We start from the raw sequence: 19,357 nt of genomic DNA on the forward strand, positions 1-19,357 counted from the left end.
TAATGGATGGAGCTGAAGTAGTGGCAGAACGCATGTCTCTGTCCTGCAGCACGCTGGAGGCTCGCCAGCACCTATAGCAGCCTCTCGGTCTCGGTACTGAGTCTATTGGAATCGAGTATAGCCCCGCGAGTACGTGTCTTCATGTAAAACTAAGCTATTGGAAGCTGTCATGTTTCTGTATGCTTCTCTCTCTCTATCTCTATCGCTCTCCCTCCCGCCCCTCTCTGTCCCCCCCCCCTCCCTCCTCTCTCTGTCTCTCTCTCTCTCCCCCCTCTCTCCTCCCTCTCCCCCTCTCTCTCTCTCTCACCCCCCCCCTCCCTCTCTCTCCCTGTTGCACTGCCTAGCCTGAGCCACGAGGAAGTGGCGCATCTGGTAGTTGTTAAAGGGAGGTCTCATTCTTGGAAAGCTCCGAGTCACTAACTGTAACCCTCCCGCAGAAGGGAGTGGAGATGAGAGCAAGTTGAGAATATGAATTTGGCGGCGGGTGAAGGACAAAGCTGTTAAAAAGTTTTTGTAATTGAAGCATTTTGGGTGAATGTGATCAGCGTTACTGAAACGTTGACTTCATGATGATGCAGCCCATCATGCATGGCACAGTGTGGTGCTCCCAGATGGGCGTGGAGCTACATGTACGGGGGCTGCATGCATCATACCCACTGTGGACCTGTGTTGTGCAGGTGAAACCCAGACTTCACACCGTACCTCAGGACTGAGAAACTTGCTGGATCTTTTCATTGGGCAGGAAGTCCAACGTGACACTCCTTTAGGCTTTCAAAAACCATGATATATTTAACTTTCAAAAACCATGATATATTTAGCTTTCAAAAACCATGACATATTTAACTTTCAAAAACCATGACATATTTAACTTTCAAAAACCATGGCATATCTGCCTTTTCGAGAAGGGGAGGCTTGCAGCACAGCCAGCTGCATCTTCTGTATGGTGTTTATTTGCTGTTTTGAACAGGGACACAATATGATGTGGAACACCATTCTGCACCCGGTGCAGTACATTCCAACTGTCTGTAAACTCCTGCACTTCAGAGTAGGAAATCCTCAAGTCTGGCAGTCCGGTTGTTTTAGCTACAGTCAGTGAGTCCAGGAGCCCAGTGCCAGCACGGGTTTAGCAAAGGAAAACCTGCTCGCTGAACTGCAAAATGTACTCATTGATGGACATCGTTGTTTGCAACAATTTTTTGTCGAGTGAGCTTCCCACTTAAGAAAAGGAAAAATATTGTTTTTGAAGGCTTAAAAGAGCCGTTGAGCTGTTGAAGCCCAGCGAGAAGACTCTGCGAGGTGGTAGAGGTCTCAATACTACAAGGATCACTGTGTCTGCACTCTGCACCACCCTCAATGATGCCCAACAATATTTCATTTCTTTAAATCGAGCAAATATTTAGAAGTGTGACTGACATTTCAAATTATATTTTTTTTGGGGTCCCCCCCTTTTTCTCCCCAATTGTACTTGGCCAATTACCCCACTCTTCCAAGCCGTCCTGGTCGCTGGTCCACCCCCTCTGCTGATCTGGGGAGGGCTGCAGACTACCACATGCCTCCTCCCATACATGTGGAGTCCCCAGCCGCTTCTTTTCCCCTGACAGTGAGGAGTTTCACCGGGGGGACGTAGCACGTGGGAGGATCACGCTATTCCCCCCAGTCCCCCCCCCCCCGAACAGGCGCCCCGACCGACCAGAGGAGGCGCTAGTACAGTGACCAAGACACATACCCACATCCGGCTTCCCACCCACAGACACGGCCAATTTGTCTGTAGGGACGCCCGACCCAGCTGGAGGTAACACAGAGATTCGAACCGGCGATCCCTGTGTTGGTAGGCAATGGAATAGACAGCTATGCCACCTGGACACCCAACAAATAATCTTTTTTATGCAGTATTAAAAATATTGTTTTCAAAATAATCAAGTTAGTGAGTAGAAATAAGTGTACATGGCTGCAGTCGAGACGCATGTGCTTTGCCTCATGTAACAGTAGAATAATGAATGGGTTGATTCAGTCGATAAGCAAAATAAATGTGTCACTACTGTCACTGCTGCAGGTACGAATTTAATCTGAACATTTCCGTTGAAAGTGCAACCAGCAGAATGTGACTTAGCAGTTAAGTAGTATTTTTAAACAGTATTCTGCTCAGCCTTCTCTTTAGTTTTAATATCACCTCTGATGATGTGAACTATTTTTGCCTACTGAGAAAAGGGAAATATACGGACATGCGGTCGTGCTGATTTGCCCTGTACAACATCAGGAAAATCAGACCCTACCTGTCTGAGCATGAGGCACAGCTCCTGGTACAGGCTCTTGTAATATCACACATTGACTACTGCAACTCCTTACTGGCAGGTCTCCCTGCACCTTCAAACCTCTGCAAATTATCCAGAACACGGTGGCGTGTCTGGTTTTCAACCCAAAACAGCACATGTCACTCTGCTGTTCATATTCCTCCACTGGCTCCCAGTTGCTACCCGCATCAAATTCAAAACCTTAATGCTCGCTTACAAAACAGCAACTAAGACGGCTCCCACCTACCTGAACTCCCTCATTCAGGTCTACACTCAGTCCCACTCACTACGCTCTGCCAATGAAAGGCACCTGGCACTTCCGCCACAATGGGGCCCTAAGTCACTAGCCAGACTCTTCTCTTCTGTAGTTCCCCGGTGGTGGAACGAGTTACCAAACTCCATTCAATCTGCTGAATCTCTCTCCATCTTTAAGAAGAAGCTAAAGACCCAGCTCTTTCTCTAACACCTGCATACCTGATGGTATCAATAAAAATACAAAAAAACAAAAAACCCTGCTTCTATGCACCCTATGCATTGTGTTTATGCACTGCCTGTTGACACCTATGTCCTATAGGACTTGAACCTAGTTTTTTGGCATTTACTTGCGTTGTCGCCTCCTGATTATATCCTTGCTTGTGTTGTATTAACTCTCAGATGTACGTCACTTTGGATAAAAGCGTCTGCTAAATGAAACTGTAACATTGTAACCTTCATATTGTAACATTGTACCATTGTAACCTCATATTGTAACATTGTATCATTCATATTGTAACATTGCTCACTTAATGATTAGTCTATCAGTCCAAGTCCCAATTCTCCCAAATCTCAATTCAGCAGTTGGCAGTGATGCAGTACTTTGGATGCAAACTGCCATTAAATATAAACGCAAAGGGGCATCCGGGTAGCGTAGTGGTGTATTCCGCTGCCTACCAACATGAGGATCGCTGGTTCGAATCCCCATATTACCTCTGGCTTGGTTGGGCATCCCTACAGGCACAATTGGCCGTGTCTGGGGGGTGGGAAGCCGGATGTGGGTATGTGCCCTGGTCGCTGCACTAGCATCTCCACTGGTCAGTCAGGGCACCTGTTTGGGGGGGAAGGGAAACTGGGGGAAATAGTGTGATCCTCCCACGCGCTACGTCCCCCTGGTGAAACTACTCACTGTATGGTGAAAAGAAGTGGCTTGTGACTCCACATGTATGGGAGGAGGCATGTGGTAGTCTGCAGCCCTCCCCGGATCAGCAGAGGGGGTGGAGCAGCGACCGGGACGGCTCGGGAGAGTGGGGTAATTGGCCAAATACAATTGGAGAGAAAATGGAGGGAAATTTAAAAATAAATAAATAAATGAATGAGGCACTCAGTCAACTGTACTACACCACCAGTGTGCAACAGACAGCCCACCTAGATGGATTTCTCATTCTTGCTGGGGATTTCAACTATACTGACCCAAAGTCCATATTACCAAAACTACACCAGCACATTGAAAACATCCAAAACATAAAAATTAAAATTAAAGCAAAAAGACTCTCAGAAGTATGATCTCGTAGAAACTTGTGTTCAGATGTGACTTTAGAGCAAAACAAATATCGAAGTTGACGTTCAGACACACCTTGTTGAGGTTGTTGTATGTGCAAATAAAGAAAAAAATTAAACAATGAAAAACTGCTATTATCTTGTTGTTTTGAGTTCCAAAATTTACATCTCCCATTCAGATTCCCTCACATCAGCGGTCATGATTCTGCTCAGGTCCCGTTGCTGTTGATGTTGGACGTAGTCAGGACGGTCCTGACTGGCGTGCCAGTACATTGAGAGGCAAAGATTGAATTTGTAAATACAATGGGACAATCAGCAGAGATAACCAGTACCAAGCAGCCTTAAATCTGGATGCCCCCACCCCCCAACTCTCAATAGGGGGGAACTGGGCCTAAAATTTGGCTAATTATCCTGCAGTATACACCCAGCCAGAGTGATGGCACAGCATGGACATGAACGTTAATCATTAAACCCAGCACCACGCTGGAAGAGTCACATGCCCAAGCACATTTTGAGCCTACATTTACACAGCACGGAGAGGACGATAGCCCTGTTTTTATTTGTATTTTTTCAATTTTTTGTCTGAAACCTGATTCACATTTCCCAGAAAAACCTCCAAGGGCCTTGGGACTTAGAATGACTGTTTCACTTGAGGCTTATGTGATCATCTTGATCATCTGCTGAGCTTTGACATGTGCCACGCATGCAGGTTATTTGATGGGACAGTCATTAGTCACATAGCAGGAACAAATCTGAGACAGCCTAACTTGAGTCTGTGGGGCTCCAGAATGGGGGTCTATGGGGCTTCTCTTCACTTCATCTCCAAGGTCTTCGGGGCAGAATGAGTTGTTGGGTCTAGTTCTGTGTGACCCAGAATTGCTTTAGTTCCCCTTCTGTACTATGAATTGGTCAATCAATCAACCAACCAACCAGCAAACTACTCTGGTTCAAGACTTTTCTGGTTTGAGCACTTTATTCCTGTTAATGGCTGAGTTGTTTAATGGCTGAGATGTTTAATGGCTGAGATGTTTGGTTTGTTTATCTAGTTGCTTTGATGTTTGACAAATGTCTTTATGAGGTCTAATTTCACCTTGCTTGTAAAAAATGCTTTTTGTGTTGTCATTGATTTGTTCTTCAATGACAATTTAAAGACCAATCCCCCCCCTGAAAAACCACAAATTCCAGTTTAATGGTATGCTGCAGAATTGGCTGGATAGGGGATTTCGGCATGGCTAGGGCTAAGTGTTATCCATGTAACTACACCGTGAAACTTCATTTATAATCTGCAGACTGGAAGCATCAGCAGCATAGCTGTTGCATTTAGCATCCAACAAGATAGCAGGCGACCCAGGGCTTTAGCATGCTGATCTGGACCAGTGAAACCCCTTCTGTCAGTAGGATCAGAGACGGTCTGGGAACATAGCCACTATATAGCTATCAACTTTTGTCTGCAAGGAATGAAGAGCTGGAACAAGACCGGGAGGATTTTCTGAGAAGATGTGGGTTAGTGCAGAGACACTGCATCACTCATGTTCGTCTTGGCACAGAGGACGCCTGATAGCAGCGTTAGACACTGGTATCAGGCCTTCTCATAATCCAGATCCAAATCCCAGATTGAAGGACCAGGCTCCCTCGCTCTCCCTACCCCACTCTCACATGTACCCCTTCTCTTTCTCTGTCTGTCTCTCATTCTCTCCCTAGCCCAGGAATACTTTTATTGCCCTTGCCAAACCCAACTCCACTCTTAATTCTCTGTTTCCTTCTACTTGGGTAGCAAGTGCCAAGGCTGGACTATAGGGCTGGACTGTAGGGTTTGTGGTGACTGAAGCAAAGGGACTGTGACAGTGTTCAGCTATAAAGGTGGGGTAGGGCATGAAGGATCATATTCCACTTCAGCTGATTCCGTTATCACAACAAGTGTGTTAAAACAGATTATTTTTATATCAGTTTTTTATTTTTATATCAGTCCATGTAAAATGCCCCAATTGGGCATCTGGGTGACTTAGTGGTCCATTCCGTTGCCTACCAGTGCAGAGATTGTCAGATCGAATCCCCATGTTACCTCCGGCTTGGTCGGTCGTCCCTACAGACACAATTGGCCGTGTCTGTGGGTGGGAAGCCGGATGTGGGTATGTGTCCTGGTCGCTGCTCTAGCACCTCCCCTGGTCAGTCGGGGCACCTGTTATGGGGGGGAGGGGGAACTGTGGGGGAATAGCATGATCCTCCCACGTTCTATGTCCCCCTGGTGAAACTCCTCACTGTCAGGTGAAAAGAAGCGGCTGGTGACTCCACATGTATTGGAGGAGGCATGTGATAGTCTGCAGCCCTCCCTGGATCAGCAGAGGGGGTGGAGCAGAGACTGGGATGGCTCGGAAGAGTGGGGTAATTGGCCAAGTACAGTTGGGGAGAAAAATTTTAAAAAAGAAAAATGCCGCAGTTGATGCATGAAAAGCTGCTGCAGGTTCTTGCGCGTTTCCATGAAGTCCAGTCCAGCAGAACCGGGACGGTGTTGATGCATCACTGTGTCTGTTGGTGTGTAGGTGGGTGATGAAGTGTAGTGGTGACAGTGAGGATCAGGTTTACCTTTTGTGGTAATAGGGCTGAAAGATGGTGGACCACTGTCTCTCCAGATGTGTGCGAACATACGTGTGGTCGGTTTGTGCTGCCAGAAGTTTGTGTTTATCTGTGTGGGTCTGCTTAAAGACATTCTCTTCCTCACCCACACTGACTTTCTCTCATTCAGCACAGTAAGGTAAGTTGTAAACTTGTCCTGCTTACTGAGAGTGTTTTTTTTTTTTGTGGACTCTACAGATGATGTTGTTGTGTAGAGCTGTGTAGTGTTGGGCAGCTTCCAGCGACTGCTCTGAATCTTTCAGTGTGCAGGGAGGGAACAAGTGTCGGTGACAGCTGAGCTGAGAGCAGGATAAGTGGTTTGGATGATGGATGTATGTATGGATGGGTGGATGGATGGATGTGACAGCAGAGCTGTGATGTGATTGGCTGCTGATTAGTGACACATGCTGTTTCACCCCCCCCCTTTTCTCCCCAGTTGTACTTGGTCAATTACCCCACTCTTCTGACTGTACATTGTACATGTACAATATGTACTGTACATATGGTTTATGTGAAGAAGACATGGTGTAGACTCTGGAAGGCAGCACAGACACAGGCAGACAGTACAGACGGGACAGAAGAGGCAGTGTGAGGCAGCCCTTTAACAATGTAGCTTAAGACATCCCTATATACTGGCCCCTGAAAAATTGATTTGGCTCCTAAATATTTTGGGTTTAGGAGCCAATGGCTTCTAGATTTTTTATTTTTTTAACCTGGAGCCCTGTGGAGTAAAATTACCAAACATTTGTTGTTGCTTGCCTTTCTCTGATTCATATTATAGTAAAATTTATATTGGGACATTTTAAAAAAAAAAATTAATTTAATTTTTTCTCCCCAATTGTATCCGGCCACTTAACCCACTCTTCCGAGCCGTCCCGGTCACTGCTCCACCCCCTCTGCTGATCCGGGGAGGGCTGCAGACTACCACATGCCTCCTCCCCTATATATGGAGTCACCAGCCACTTCTTTTCACCTGACAGTGAGGAGTTTCACCAGGGGGACGTGGCGTGTGGGAGGATCACGCTATTCCCCCCAGTCCCCCCCCCCCGAACAGGCGCCCCGACAAACCAGTGGAGGCGCCAGTGCAGCGACCAGGACACATACCCACATCCTGCTTCCAACCCGCAGACACGGCCAATTGTGTCTGTAGGGACGCCTGACCAAGCCAGAGGTAACACGGGGGATTCGAACCGATGATCCCCATGCTGGTAGGCAATGGAATAGACTGCCATGCCACCTGGATGCCCCTACTTGAGAGATTTTTGATTAGACTGGGTAAACAGTTTTAAGACATCATTTGGGAAAATTTTAAACTTTTGATGGGCATTTGTCATTATTTTTGATGTTTCAGAGACAAAAGGATTGTCAAAATAATTGATATTGGAAATAATTGTTAGTTACAGTCCTAAACTCCATTAGAATTCCTTTAATTCACAGAGCAGTTTTTCTGTCTTTCATAGACGATGCTTGGCCACGCTGTCAAGTTTGTCTATGCACTAAAGTGTGTTTAACAGAAAGTACTCTGAGTCAGAACGGTCCACCTATTACATACTGCTTATTCTAAACCTAGAGTCACATTGCATCTTGTGGATAATGCACTACTAAATGTTCTCTCTTTAACTTGGTCTTCAACCCTATCTGTAAGGGATCTTTTCTATGCCGTTTTCATTCATATCTTCTCCTTATGCTAGACTTTCATGATGGCAGAGGCGAGGTGCTATCGAATTTCCAACCCCAGTCACTTGTATTAGTAACTAAGCTTCTGCTAAATGCCGGTTGTGATTGGTTACGATTTGCTATTTGAAATGTTCCTCTTATAATCTGCTTCCTCAAGGCATGTAGTGAAGTAAAGCACCACAGAGCTAGCTGATGGTGCCCAGTGAGGATAAGAGGGTCAGGTGCAATCTGGGCCAGAGGCAAGCCCACAGATGACTGCCTTCTCTGTGCCTCACTGGCCTAGTGCTCTGTCCCTGTGTTATTGTCTCGCTTTGTCTCTGTATTCATCCATTCTGTCTCTCGTTCTGCCCCCCCCCCAACCCTAACCCTAACCCCCCTCCCCCTTTGTCATATGTCAGGCTGCTGTTTGGATAAGAAGCTGTCCCTGTCAGTTGGATTTATGTGTCACTGGAGTGAGCTAACACTGGTGATGACAACTGCTTCTCTTCCAAGATTGTAGTAGACATGTTTGATGCTAGAGTTTTAATCTTCAATGGCCATTTCAGATGATTTCCATTTTCTTCCAGTAAGGTCCATGTGAGCTAAGAAACTTTGAATTGACACCTTTGTAAAAGCCCTGAATGATGGCGTTCTGCTCCTAAAAATGTAGCTTAATGTGTTTAAGTTGTTTGTCTTTTGTAGCAGCGCCACCCTGTGGTATTTCATGTATGAGGGTATTTCTTACTTATTTACTACCAGTGTGAGACAGACTTTAGTTACCAGGCTTCCGGAAGTAAGCTCATGGTTTGCGATATGTGCTCTGTTGTCAGCTTCTCAGTTCTTTTTTTCTACTTGCTAAAGCAAAAAAATTTTGACGGTGAAGGCCTCACTAGCTGATGACACTAACTATCCAACTATATAAATACTCCCAAAAAACTCCATGTCAAGGTTCTCAGTAAACTTCATGAAAATCGATACCCTTGCTGTGGAGTTTTTTGGGAGTGTTTATCTGGTTGGATAGTTAGCGTCATCAGCTACCGAGGCCTGTTGCTTTAGCTGGCAGAAAAAAAGAATGGGGAGAGAAAAGAGCAGGAAAGAAAGAGCAAGTGGGAGAGGCCCGTGAAGATGCCTATATATGTTCACCGGACCCAATTTTCTTCAATAGAAAAGCCCGAGACTAGAGAAGATAAGAAATCAACAGATCCAAATAACCACTTCCCCATACATAAAAAACCTCATCCTCTGAAGAAATGTAGAGGCTTTCAGAAAGAGTTTAGAAGAGCGCAATTAGCTCTTAAAGAACACTGTTTGCTTCCGATGTTGTTCGTCCACTGAGCCATCTTTCCAGGAACTGCTCATTTAAGATCAAATGCATGGAATGCGAGAGCAGCGACCATTTGACAGTGCTTCACCCAGGACCAGCTATCTCGAAATCTAAGTCGCCCCCCCCCCTTGGAGCATGGTAGGGAGGAGGAGTACAAAGCAGATTCCCAGGAGGTCACTTCAAAGTGCACACAAGTATGTGTGGTGAAGGACTGAGCGCAAGAGCATGCTCCAATATATGTCTCATCAACATATACTGGATGCAGAGGGGAGGGCAAGAAAATGTACGCAATACTGGATGAGCAGAGCAACCGCTGTCTTGCGCAGTCTGAGTTCTTCAATGTCTTTAAGATTTTGAGGCTTTCCTACCCATACTCGCTGAAGACGTGCTGGACTTGAGACTGCGGGGAGAAGAGCTCGTGGTTACACTGTGGCGTCAGCAGACAAGAAGCTTAAGTTTATCTCTACCTACACTCTGAGTGTAACCAAGTCCCTAATAACTGCTCGGAGATACCTACTCCAGATGCAGCCCGCCATCAGACTCACCTGAAGTGCATCATCAAGGAAATGCCACCCTTCGATCTGGAGGCCAACGTACTCCTTCTATTGGGCAGAAATACCCTGAGGATACACAAGGTCCGTGAGCAAATTAGTGGTCCAAACAATGCACCATTTGTTCAAAGGCTGGATCTAGGATGCATTGTCATTGGTGATGTATGTCTTGGGGGTGCTCATAGAGCACTACAGGTGAGCAGCTACAAAACATCCATCCTAGAGATTAGTTGTACAAGCCATCTGCAACCATGCAACGGTCAAATTAAAGTGAAGGAGGTGTTTAGCCAAGCACCCAAGCACCAACATCATCCACCACTAACTTCCACATACAGCTCAATGACAAACATTGGAGACAACCTTGGTCTTCGCAGACGCATCAGGCAAAGCGATTGCAGCCATAGCCGACAAGTCACGAAGAACAAATTGAAGTTGGTTTCATCTTTGGAAAAGCAAAGTTCCTCCCCGTCTGGCCTAACGATCCCAAGACTGGAACTATGTGCAGCTGTACTCGTAGTGGAGCTCGCCGAGCTGATAGTCACAGAGATGGATGTGACATTTGACAACATAACGTACTACACGGACAGTAATGTTGTACTAGGATACATCCACGACCAATCAAGGAGCTTTTGTGTCTATGTGCACAACAGGATTCAGTGTATCAATAAATCATCCGGTCCTAGCCAGTGGAATTACGTATATTCCAACCTGAATCCTGCCAACATTGGATCAGATCTGTGTCACCAGCCCTCCCAAGCACCACAACATGGCTCACGGGACCAGCCGTTCTTCAGAACGCAGCTTTGTACCCATCTGAGCCACAAGAGACTTAAGACCTCACCATGTCTTTTAATCAGAGCCACTGTCTCCAAACCATAGCTGGTCTCACTACCTTCTTGTAAACCTTCCCTTTCACTCTTGCTGATACCCTTCTGTTGCAAATCACTCCTGATACTCTTCTCCACCCTGCCTGCGCACTCTTTTCACCTCTCCTCTGCACTCCCCATTACTTTGAACAGTTGACCCCAAGTATTTAAACTCGTAGACCTTCGTCACCTCTACTTCTTGCATCCTCACCATTCCACTGTCCTCTCTGTCGTTCGCACGTATGTATTCCATCTTGTTCCCACTGGCTTTCATTCCTGTTCTCTCCAGTGCATACCTCCACCTCACCAGGCTCTCCTCAACCTGCACTCTACTCTCGCTACAGATCACAATGTCATCTGCAAACATCATCCACGGAGACTCCTGCCTGATCTCATCCATCAACCTGTCCATCACCATAGCAAACAAGAAAGGGCTCAGAGCCAATCCTTGATGTAATCCCACCTCCACCTTGAACCCATCTGTCATTCCAACTGCACACCTCACCACTATCACACTTCCCTCATACATATCCTGCACCACTCCTACATACTTCTCTGCAACTCCTGACTTCCTCATACAATACCACACTCCTCTCTCGGCATACTGTCATATGCGTTCTCTAAATCCACAAAGACACAATGTAACTCCTTCTGACCTTCTCTATACTGCTCCATCAACATTCTCAAAGCAAACATCACATCTGTGGTGCTCTTTCGTGGCATGAAACCATACTGCTGCTCGCTAATCATCATCTCTCCTCTTAACCTATCTTTTATTACTCTTTCCCATATTGTCATGCTGTGGCTAATCAACTGTATACCTCTGTAGTTGCTATAATTCTGCACATCACCCTTATTCCTATTCTAAATCGGTACCAGTATGCTTCTCCACTCCTCAGGCATCCTCTCACTTTCCAAGATTGTGTTAAACAATCTAGTTAAAAACTCCACTCTCATCTTTCCTAAACGCCTCCATGCCGCCACAGGTATGTCATCTGAAGAATAAAAGAATGTACGGAATTAAGAGTCAAGAAGATGATACAAGTATGAACAATGCAATTGTAGTCACAAGGGAATAAGCTTTCTATTTTGATCACATGACAGTATTAAAGGTGTGATGGGAAATTTTGCTGGAATCTTGACCTCCATCATTCAGCAATGTGAATGTGAGAAAAACAAATTGGAAGCAAGCAACGTGAACAAATTCAAACAGAGAAGTTGCGAATACACAGCAAATTTGCTGACATCTACCAGTTTAGAAGGCCATCTGTTGATATTTTTTGCAGCAATTGCTACATAGTTTGCAGAGGACTGAGTAAATTTTAACCAATGCATTATTTGGGGTTAGGGTTGGGGTGTGGCAGGTGGAGCAACAGATTAAAAAAAACAACTCAACTGAGCAGTTGAGCGTCCCAGCGCTACAGTTCATAAGTTGAAACCTGATGTTGCCACTGGTTTGACTGGGCATCACAGGGGGCCCGATTTGTAGTGGTCCTAGATGGAGGGCCAGTAGGGGTTAATCATTTGTAGCAGTATTGTTGTTAATGACTCCCAACAGGTGGTGAGCCCCCTGTAAAGCTACAAGTGGCTCTGGGGGAAATGTTATGAGCATCCTTATGTGTCGTCAGCTCCCGGAAAAAATGTGCAGGTAGCAGGTGAAAAATGTGCAGGTAGCGGATGAAATGTGCAGATGGCAGGAGAAAACTGTGCAGATAGCAGGGGAAAACTGTGCAGGTAGCAGGTGAAAAATGTGCAGGTAGCGGGTGAAACGTGCAGGTAGTGGTTGAAACGTGCAGGTAGTGGTTGAAATGTGCAGGTAGCAGGTGGAAAATGTGCAGGCAGCGGGTGAAACATGCAGGTAGCAGGTGAAAAATGTGCAGGTAGCAGGTGAAACGTGCAGGTAGCAGGTGGAAAATGTGCAGGTAGCGGGTGAAAAATGAGCAGGTTGCGGGTGAAACATGCAGGTAGCTGATGAAAAACGTGCAAGTAGCAGGTGAAATGTGCAGGTAGCGGGTGAAATGTGCAGGTAGCGGGTGAAAAAGGTGCAGGTATTGGTGAAACGTACGCAGGTAGTGGGTGAAAAATGTGCAGGTAGCAGGTGAAACATGCTGGTAACAGTCGAAAAATGTGCAGATAGCAGTTGAAACGTGCAGGTAGTGGGTGAAAAATTTGCAGGTAGCAGGTGAAACGTGCAGGTAGCAGGTGAAAGATGTGCAGGTAGTGGGTGAAACGTGCCGGTAGCAGGGGAAAAATGTGCAGGTCGTAGGTGAAAAATGTGCAAGGTAGCAGGTGAAACGTGCAGGTAGCGGCTGAAACGTGCAGGTAGTGGGTGAAAAATGTGCAGGTAGCGGGTGAAACGTGCAGATAGGGGAAAAATGTGCAGGTAGTGGGTATAACATGCAGGTAGTGGGTAAATGTGCAGGTAGTGGGTAAAACGTGCAGGTAGTGGGTAAAATGTGCATGTAGCGGGTGAAACATGCAGGTAGCAGGTGAAATGTGCAGGTAGCAGGTGAAACGTGCAGGTAGCAGGTGAAAAATGTGCAGGCAACGGGTGAAACGTGCAGGTAGTGGATGAAAAATGTGAATGTAGCAGGTGAAATTTACAGGTAGCAGGTGAAAAATGTGCAGGTAGCGGGTGCCGATAGCAGGTAAAACGTGCAGGTAGCAGGTGAAACGTGCCAGTAGCAGGGGAAAAATGTGCAGGGTAGCGGGTGAAAAGTGCAGGTAGCAGGGGAAGAATGTGCAGGTAGTGGGTAAAACGTGCAGGTAGTGGGTGAAATGTGCAGGTAGCAGGTGAAACCTGCAGGTAGTGAGTGAAAAATGTGCAGGTAGCGGTTGAAACGTGCAGGTAGTGGGTGAAAGATGTGCAGGTAGCAGGTGAAATGTACAGATAGCAGGTGAAAAATGTGCAGGTAGCGGGTGAAAAATGTGCAGGTAGCGGGTGTAACATGCAGGTAGCAGGTGAAAAATGTGCAGGTAGCAGGTGAAACGTGCAGGTAGCAGGGGAAGAATGTGCAGGTAGTGGGTAAAACGTGCAGGTAGTGGGTGAAATGTGCAGGTAGCAGGTGAAACATGCAGGTAGTGGGTGAAAAATGTGCAGGTAGCGGTTGAAACGTGCAGGTAGTGGGTGAAAGATGTGCAGGTAGCAGGTGAAATGTACAGGTAGCAGGTGAAAAATGTGCAGGTAGCAGGTGAAAAATGTGCATGTAGCAGGTGAAATTTACAGGTAGCAGGTGAAAAATGTGCAGGTAACGGGTGCCGATAGCAGGTAAAACATGTGCAGGTAGCAGGTGAAACGTGCCGGTAGCAGGGGAAAAATGTGCAGGTAGCGGGTGAAAAACGTGCACGTAGCAGGTGAAAAATGTGCATGTAGCAGGTGAAATTTACAGGTAGCAGGTGAAAAATGTGCAGGTAGCGGGTGCCGATAGCAGGTAAAACGTGCAGGTAGCAGGTGAAACGTGCCGGTAGCAGGGGAAAAATGTGCAGGTAGCGGGTGAAAAGTGCAGGTAGCAGGGGAAGAATGTGCAGGTAGTGGGTAAAACGTGCAGGTAGTGGGTGAAATGTGCAGGTAGCAGGTGAAACCTGCAGGTAGTGAGTGAAAAATGTGCAGGTAGCGGTTGAAACGTGCATGTAGTGGGTGAAAGATGTGCAGGTAGCAGGTGAAATGTACAGGTAGCAGGTGAAAAATGTACAGGTAGCAGGTGAAAAATGTGCAGGTAGCAGGTGAAAAATGTGCAGGTAGGTGAAACGTGCAGGTAGTGGGTGAAAAATGTGCAGGTAGCGGGTGAAAAATGTGCAGGTAGCAGGTGAAACGTGCAGGTAGCAGGTGAAACGTATGCAGGAAAAAGGTGAAACGTGCAGATAGTGGGTGAAAAGGAGCCATTGGTTGACTCCACACTCCATGAGTCATGAACTTTAACTGTGTTTGACATGATAGAGAAATGAACAATATCAGCAGTTTGTGCAGCCATTAAAGGAATCACCTGTTGTTTGGGGAAACCCCAGGAGTCCTATAATCCACCATCTTGTAATTATAAAAACAAAACAAAAGGAAATTTGCATGCAAAGCATTTTTTTCTAACACTGAGCTTTCTTTATATCAGCAAAACGGCAACAAAAATCTTGTTTTTATTGAGAGTTTGCGTGTCATGTCCCATATGGAAGGGATAAGTATTTGCTTGTATTTTGTGTGGTGCGACGTGTACTAGTCATGGTCATGTGCAAGCGTATTGTGTTAAGAGTTTCACCAGCTCTGATGTTGTGTTGTTTTGATTTATGGGTCAGCCACGTGAGAATGTAGTCCTCGTGTAACATCTCTAACGTCTTATTTCTGTCTCTGTGCAGGTGGTTCCACCCCAACATCACCGGAATCGAGGCAGAGCAGCTCCTCTTGTCACGGGGGGTTCATGGTAGCTTCCTGGCCCGGCCAAGCAAAAGCAACCCAGGGGATTTCACCCTCTCTGTCAGGTGGTCACTTTGCTCTCCCTCCATTCATCTGCCGTTGTTTGGTATTAGCTGCGTTTTGCCTTTGTATGTTTTTTATTTGTTTTTGGTTGGTTGATCATTATTATTGTTGTTATTATTATTGTTATTAGCAACATTGTTATTCGTGTCAGGATGGCTGTCAGGTTGGTGGAGGCACATCTCCCCCAGTCAGTGCCGGAGATCCTGAGGTGGATTTTGAATTATTTTCGAGCCACTTTGCTGGGCTGGATCCGAGATCAAGAAGGATGGACCAACAGTTTCTTGGCATTGGCTTGCGTGCCCATGCATTGCGTGCCCACTGTGGACTCGCACCCCCAGCTTCATCATTATTTTCATTACCGGCATGGTTGTCAGAAGCATTATCACCGGGAAGCTGTCCAAAGCTGCCCAGTGTACGCCTGCACTTTACAAATCAGGATAAAATCCTTTTTTTTAATTTTCTAATATTTGTTAAACGTTGTTTTATCATGTGATAATTGCCAAGTAGGCCCTGTGATGGCCTGGCAGCCTGTCCAGGGTGTCTCCCTGCCTGCCACCCAGTGACTGCTGGGATAGGCTCCAGCATCCCCGTGACCCTGACAGCAGGATGAGTGGTTTGGATAATGGATGGATGGATGGATGGCTGGATTATGTGTGTGTGTGTGTTTTGGATAATGGATGGATGGATGGATGGCTGGATTATGTGTGTGTGTGTGTGTGTGTGTGTGTGTGTGTGTGTGTGTATATATATACATATACACTGTATAGCCATAAGTATGTGGACACCCCTTCTAATTAGGGGGTGTGGCTATTTCAGCCACAGCCCTACTAACAGGTGCATACATGCAGGCATCCAGCCCTGCAGTCTCCAGAAACAAACACTGGCAGTAGAAGGGGTGGGGTCGTACTGAGGAGCTCAGTGGCATCCTATCACAGTGCCACACTGAAAGTCACTGAGCTTTCACATTCATCAAACGTCTTCCTTGCCAGACCTGCCCCAGTCAACTTAGTCTGTTATTGTGAAGTAGAAACATCTAGAACAGATGTGAAGTGGAAACATCTAGAACTATTATTGTGAAGTGGAAACATCTAGAACATTTTCTCCCTCTTGTAGCCCCCCTTCCCATCCACCCCTGTATGTCTGTGTTATGTTCATCTTTTGTCTTGTTTCACTCCATTTATTGTAAAGCGACTTTGAGTACCAGAAAAGTGCTATATAAGATTGATTTATTATTAGAACAGGGGTGGGCAGTCTTATCCAGAAAGCGCTGGTGTGGATGAAGGTTTTTGTTCCAACCAAGCAGTTACACACATCTGATCCCACTAACCAACCAGTAGAGTCTTTGCTGAGGAACTTGATTAGGAGAGACAGGTGTGTAACTGCTTGGTTGGAACAAAGACCTTCACCCACACTGGCCCTTTCTGGATACGATTGCCTACCCCTGGTCTAGGATCAACAACAGCTCAGCTGCAAAGCGGTAGGCCACACAACCTCACAGGATTGTTTAGTGCTGAATCGCGAAGCGCATAAAATTCGTCTGCCTTCAGTTGCAATGCTCACTACCGAGTTCCACACTGCCTCTGCAAGCAACGTCGGCACAAGAGCTGAGGGGGTTATATGATATATGGGGCTTGCTGCATTTGACTTGGCGGTGTGAAAGGGGAAGGGGGTCTGTAAATTCCCAGGATCTGCAACCCAGGACAGTACCAGGATTATTCTGTGAAAGAGGCTGAACATTGCTTTGTCGTACCCAGAGCTGATTCCCCATTTCCCATTGGTTAGCCTCGTCTGATCCGAGCAAGATGCGCCAGGGAATTTGCAAACAAAAGGATGCATTTGGCAGATTGTCCCTAAGTCAGCAATCTTAAACTAGTGGCACAGCTTTGTGTGCTGTCATCTCTTCTCTCCAAGTCACGGATACACTACAGAAAAAGGATTTATAGTTCACTCAACACTTAGTACCTGGGCATATGAAACACATCTGTTAGCTTGGGATGTCCTGATCAAGTTTCTGCCTCTGATCAGAATCCTTTCATATCAAGTATCTGCCAATTCTGTTTGCAATTCAGTATTCATATTTTCTGCATAATACAGCTTTACAGTGCATAATTCAAGTACATTAGAGTCAGTTAATCCAATCCAATTTAGGTAAAATATGCCTGACAATTTAAAAGCTCTGTATAAAGATGTAAATTGCACCACAAACTGTCGGATGTTTTTCTTTCTTTTTTTTGTGTAAAAATAACTGTAAAGATAATGGTAAATACAGTAGCTGTCACAAATTTAAAAACACTGGCCAAAGAGAAATGACATGCCAAAGAGTAATGGACTTGTATTCTTCAGATGAATTCTTCTTGAGTACCTCATATTGGTCGTGTTGCAAGTGGCCTGGTTACGCCTGCCTCGCATCGCACAACACTGGCATTGCAGTTGTTACAAGTTGAACGTACAACTGACAATTTTCCATTTTCAAGACATTTTTTTTCTCGAGGTGAGAAAACAAATACTGCAATTAATCCATAAATGCCATCTCGAGCCACTGGAGTGATTGAAAACATAATGAAAATAATGAAAACATAATGAAAGAGTAATGAAAACCTAATGAAAATGTAATGAAAACATAATGAAAGTAATGAAAACCCAATGAAAATAATGAAAACATAATGAAAGAGTAATGAAAACCCAATGAAAATAATGAAAACATAATGGAAAAGTAATGAAAACCTAATGAAAATGTAATGAAAACAATGAAAATAATGAAAACATAATGGAAAAGTAATGAAAACCTAATGAAAATGTAATGGAAACATAATGAAAATAATGAAAATGTAATTAATACCTAATGAACATGCAATGAAAACGAGGAAAATAATGAAAACATAATGGAAAAGTAATTAAAACCTAATGAAAATGTAACGAAAATGTAATGATAATAATGAAAATGTAATTAAAACCTAATGAACATGCAATGAAAACATAATGAAAACAATGAAACTAATGAAAACATAAAGAAAATAATGAAACATAACGAAAAAGTAATTAAAACCTAATGAAAATGTAACGAAAACGTAATGACACTAATGAAAATGTAATTAAAACTTAATGACCATGCAATGAAAACATAATGAAAATGAAACTACTGAAAACAATGAAAATGTAATGAAAAGGCTGCCACCAGTCTGTCAGTAGGGTCCAGCTCAGGACAGCGACTGTGGCCCCAGAGAAGATGGTGGGGCGATGCAGTGGGAAGGGAAAAGCCATTAGCAGGCTCAGACTGCTGGCACACAGCCAGCAGCCAATAATAGACCCATAAGGCCCTTGTAATGCTGGGATACAGGTTAATGAGGGGAGAGAGAGATGAAGAGATGGATGGATGGAAAGATGAATAGATCCTGAAAGATGGAAAGAGTACGCTGCATGAAGAACAGGGAAGAAGAGAAACTTATAATGATGAGGATGATGAGTTACATGACGATGAGGAAGGCAGTTTCATGAGATGACCCGAGACATGTCGACTAGTAGATTATCACTTTAATGGAACAGGTTCTTGTGTTTCAGCTTGCACATAACATAGGACATAATGCCACTTAACTGATCACATTAATAACTGTTCTGCGTGTGTGTGTGTGTGTGTGTGTGTGTGTGTGTGTGTGTGTGTGTGTGTGTGTGTGTGTGTGAGAGAGAGAGCGAGAGAGAGAGATTGAGTATGGATGTGTGTATGTAGTCATATTTAGTGTTCATTTGTATGATTATTTCACAGGGGATTGAACATTGAAAAATAAATGTAAATATAGTTTTCAGTGATATGTCCTTCTTGGCTTGTTACTAGGCAGATAACCTTTGATAGTACAGATGGTCAAGTCTCTGCATAGTACTGTATACAGTACCGCATATGGGTGAGTCGTTTCTGTGTGTGTGTGTGGTGTGTGTTTGAATTTGTGCATAACCATTCAAACTACCAAGAACACACTGACAATGCAAATTGGTACAACGTATTCTCTGGCTTGTTTCTGTCTGCTCCACAGACATGTCTGTCCTGCTGTTCTATATAGATGTAC

At 45.1% G+C, this 19,357-nt stretch overlaps 1 protein-coding gene across 2 annotated transcripts in view; it reads left to right on the top strand.

Moving 5' to 3' along the window:
- The window catches only part of ptpn11b (protein tyrosine phosphatase non-receptor type 11b), a 223,313-nt gene that overhangs the window by 38,505 nt on the left and 165,451 nt on the right, over positions 1–19,357 (top strand). For both annotated transcript variants that reach the window (XM_056272912.1, XM_056272913.1), the window contains exon 2: positions 15,179–15,301. In XM_056272912.1, coding sequence (XP_056128887.1) covers positions 15,179–15,301 — 123 coding nt within the window. The remainder of the gene's footprint in view (positions 1–15,178; positions 15,302–19,357) is intronic.

Source organism: Lampris incognitus, chromosome 2 (assembly GCF_029633865.1).
Source record: "Lampris incognitus isolate fLamInc1 chromosome 2, fLamInc1.hap2, whole genome shotgun sequence".
NCBI lineage: Eukaryota > Metazoa > Chordata > Actinopteri > Lampriformes > Lampridae > Lampris > Lampris incognitus.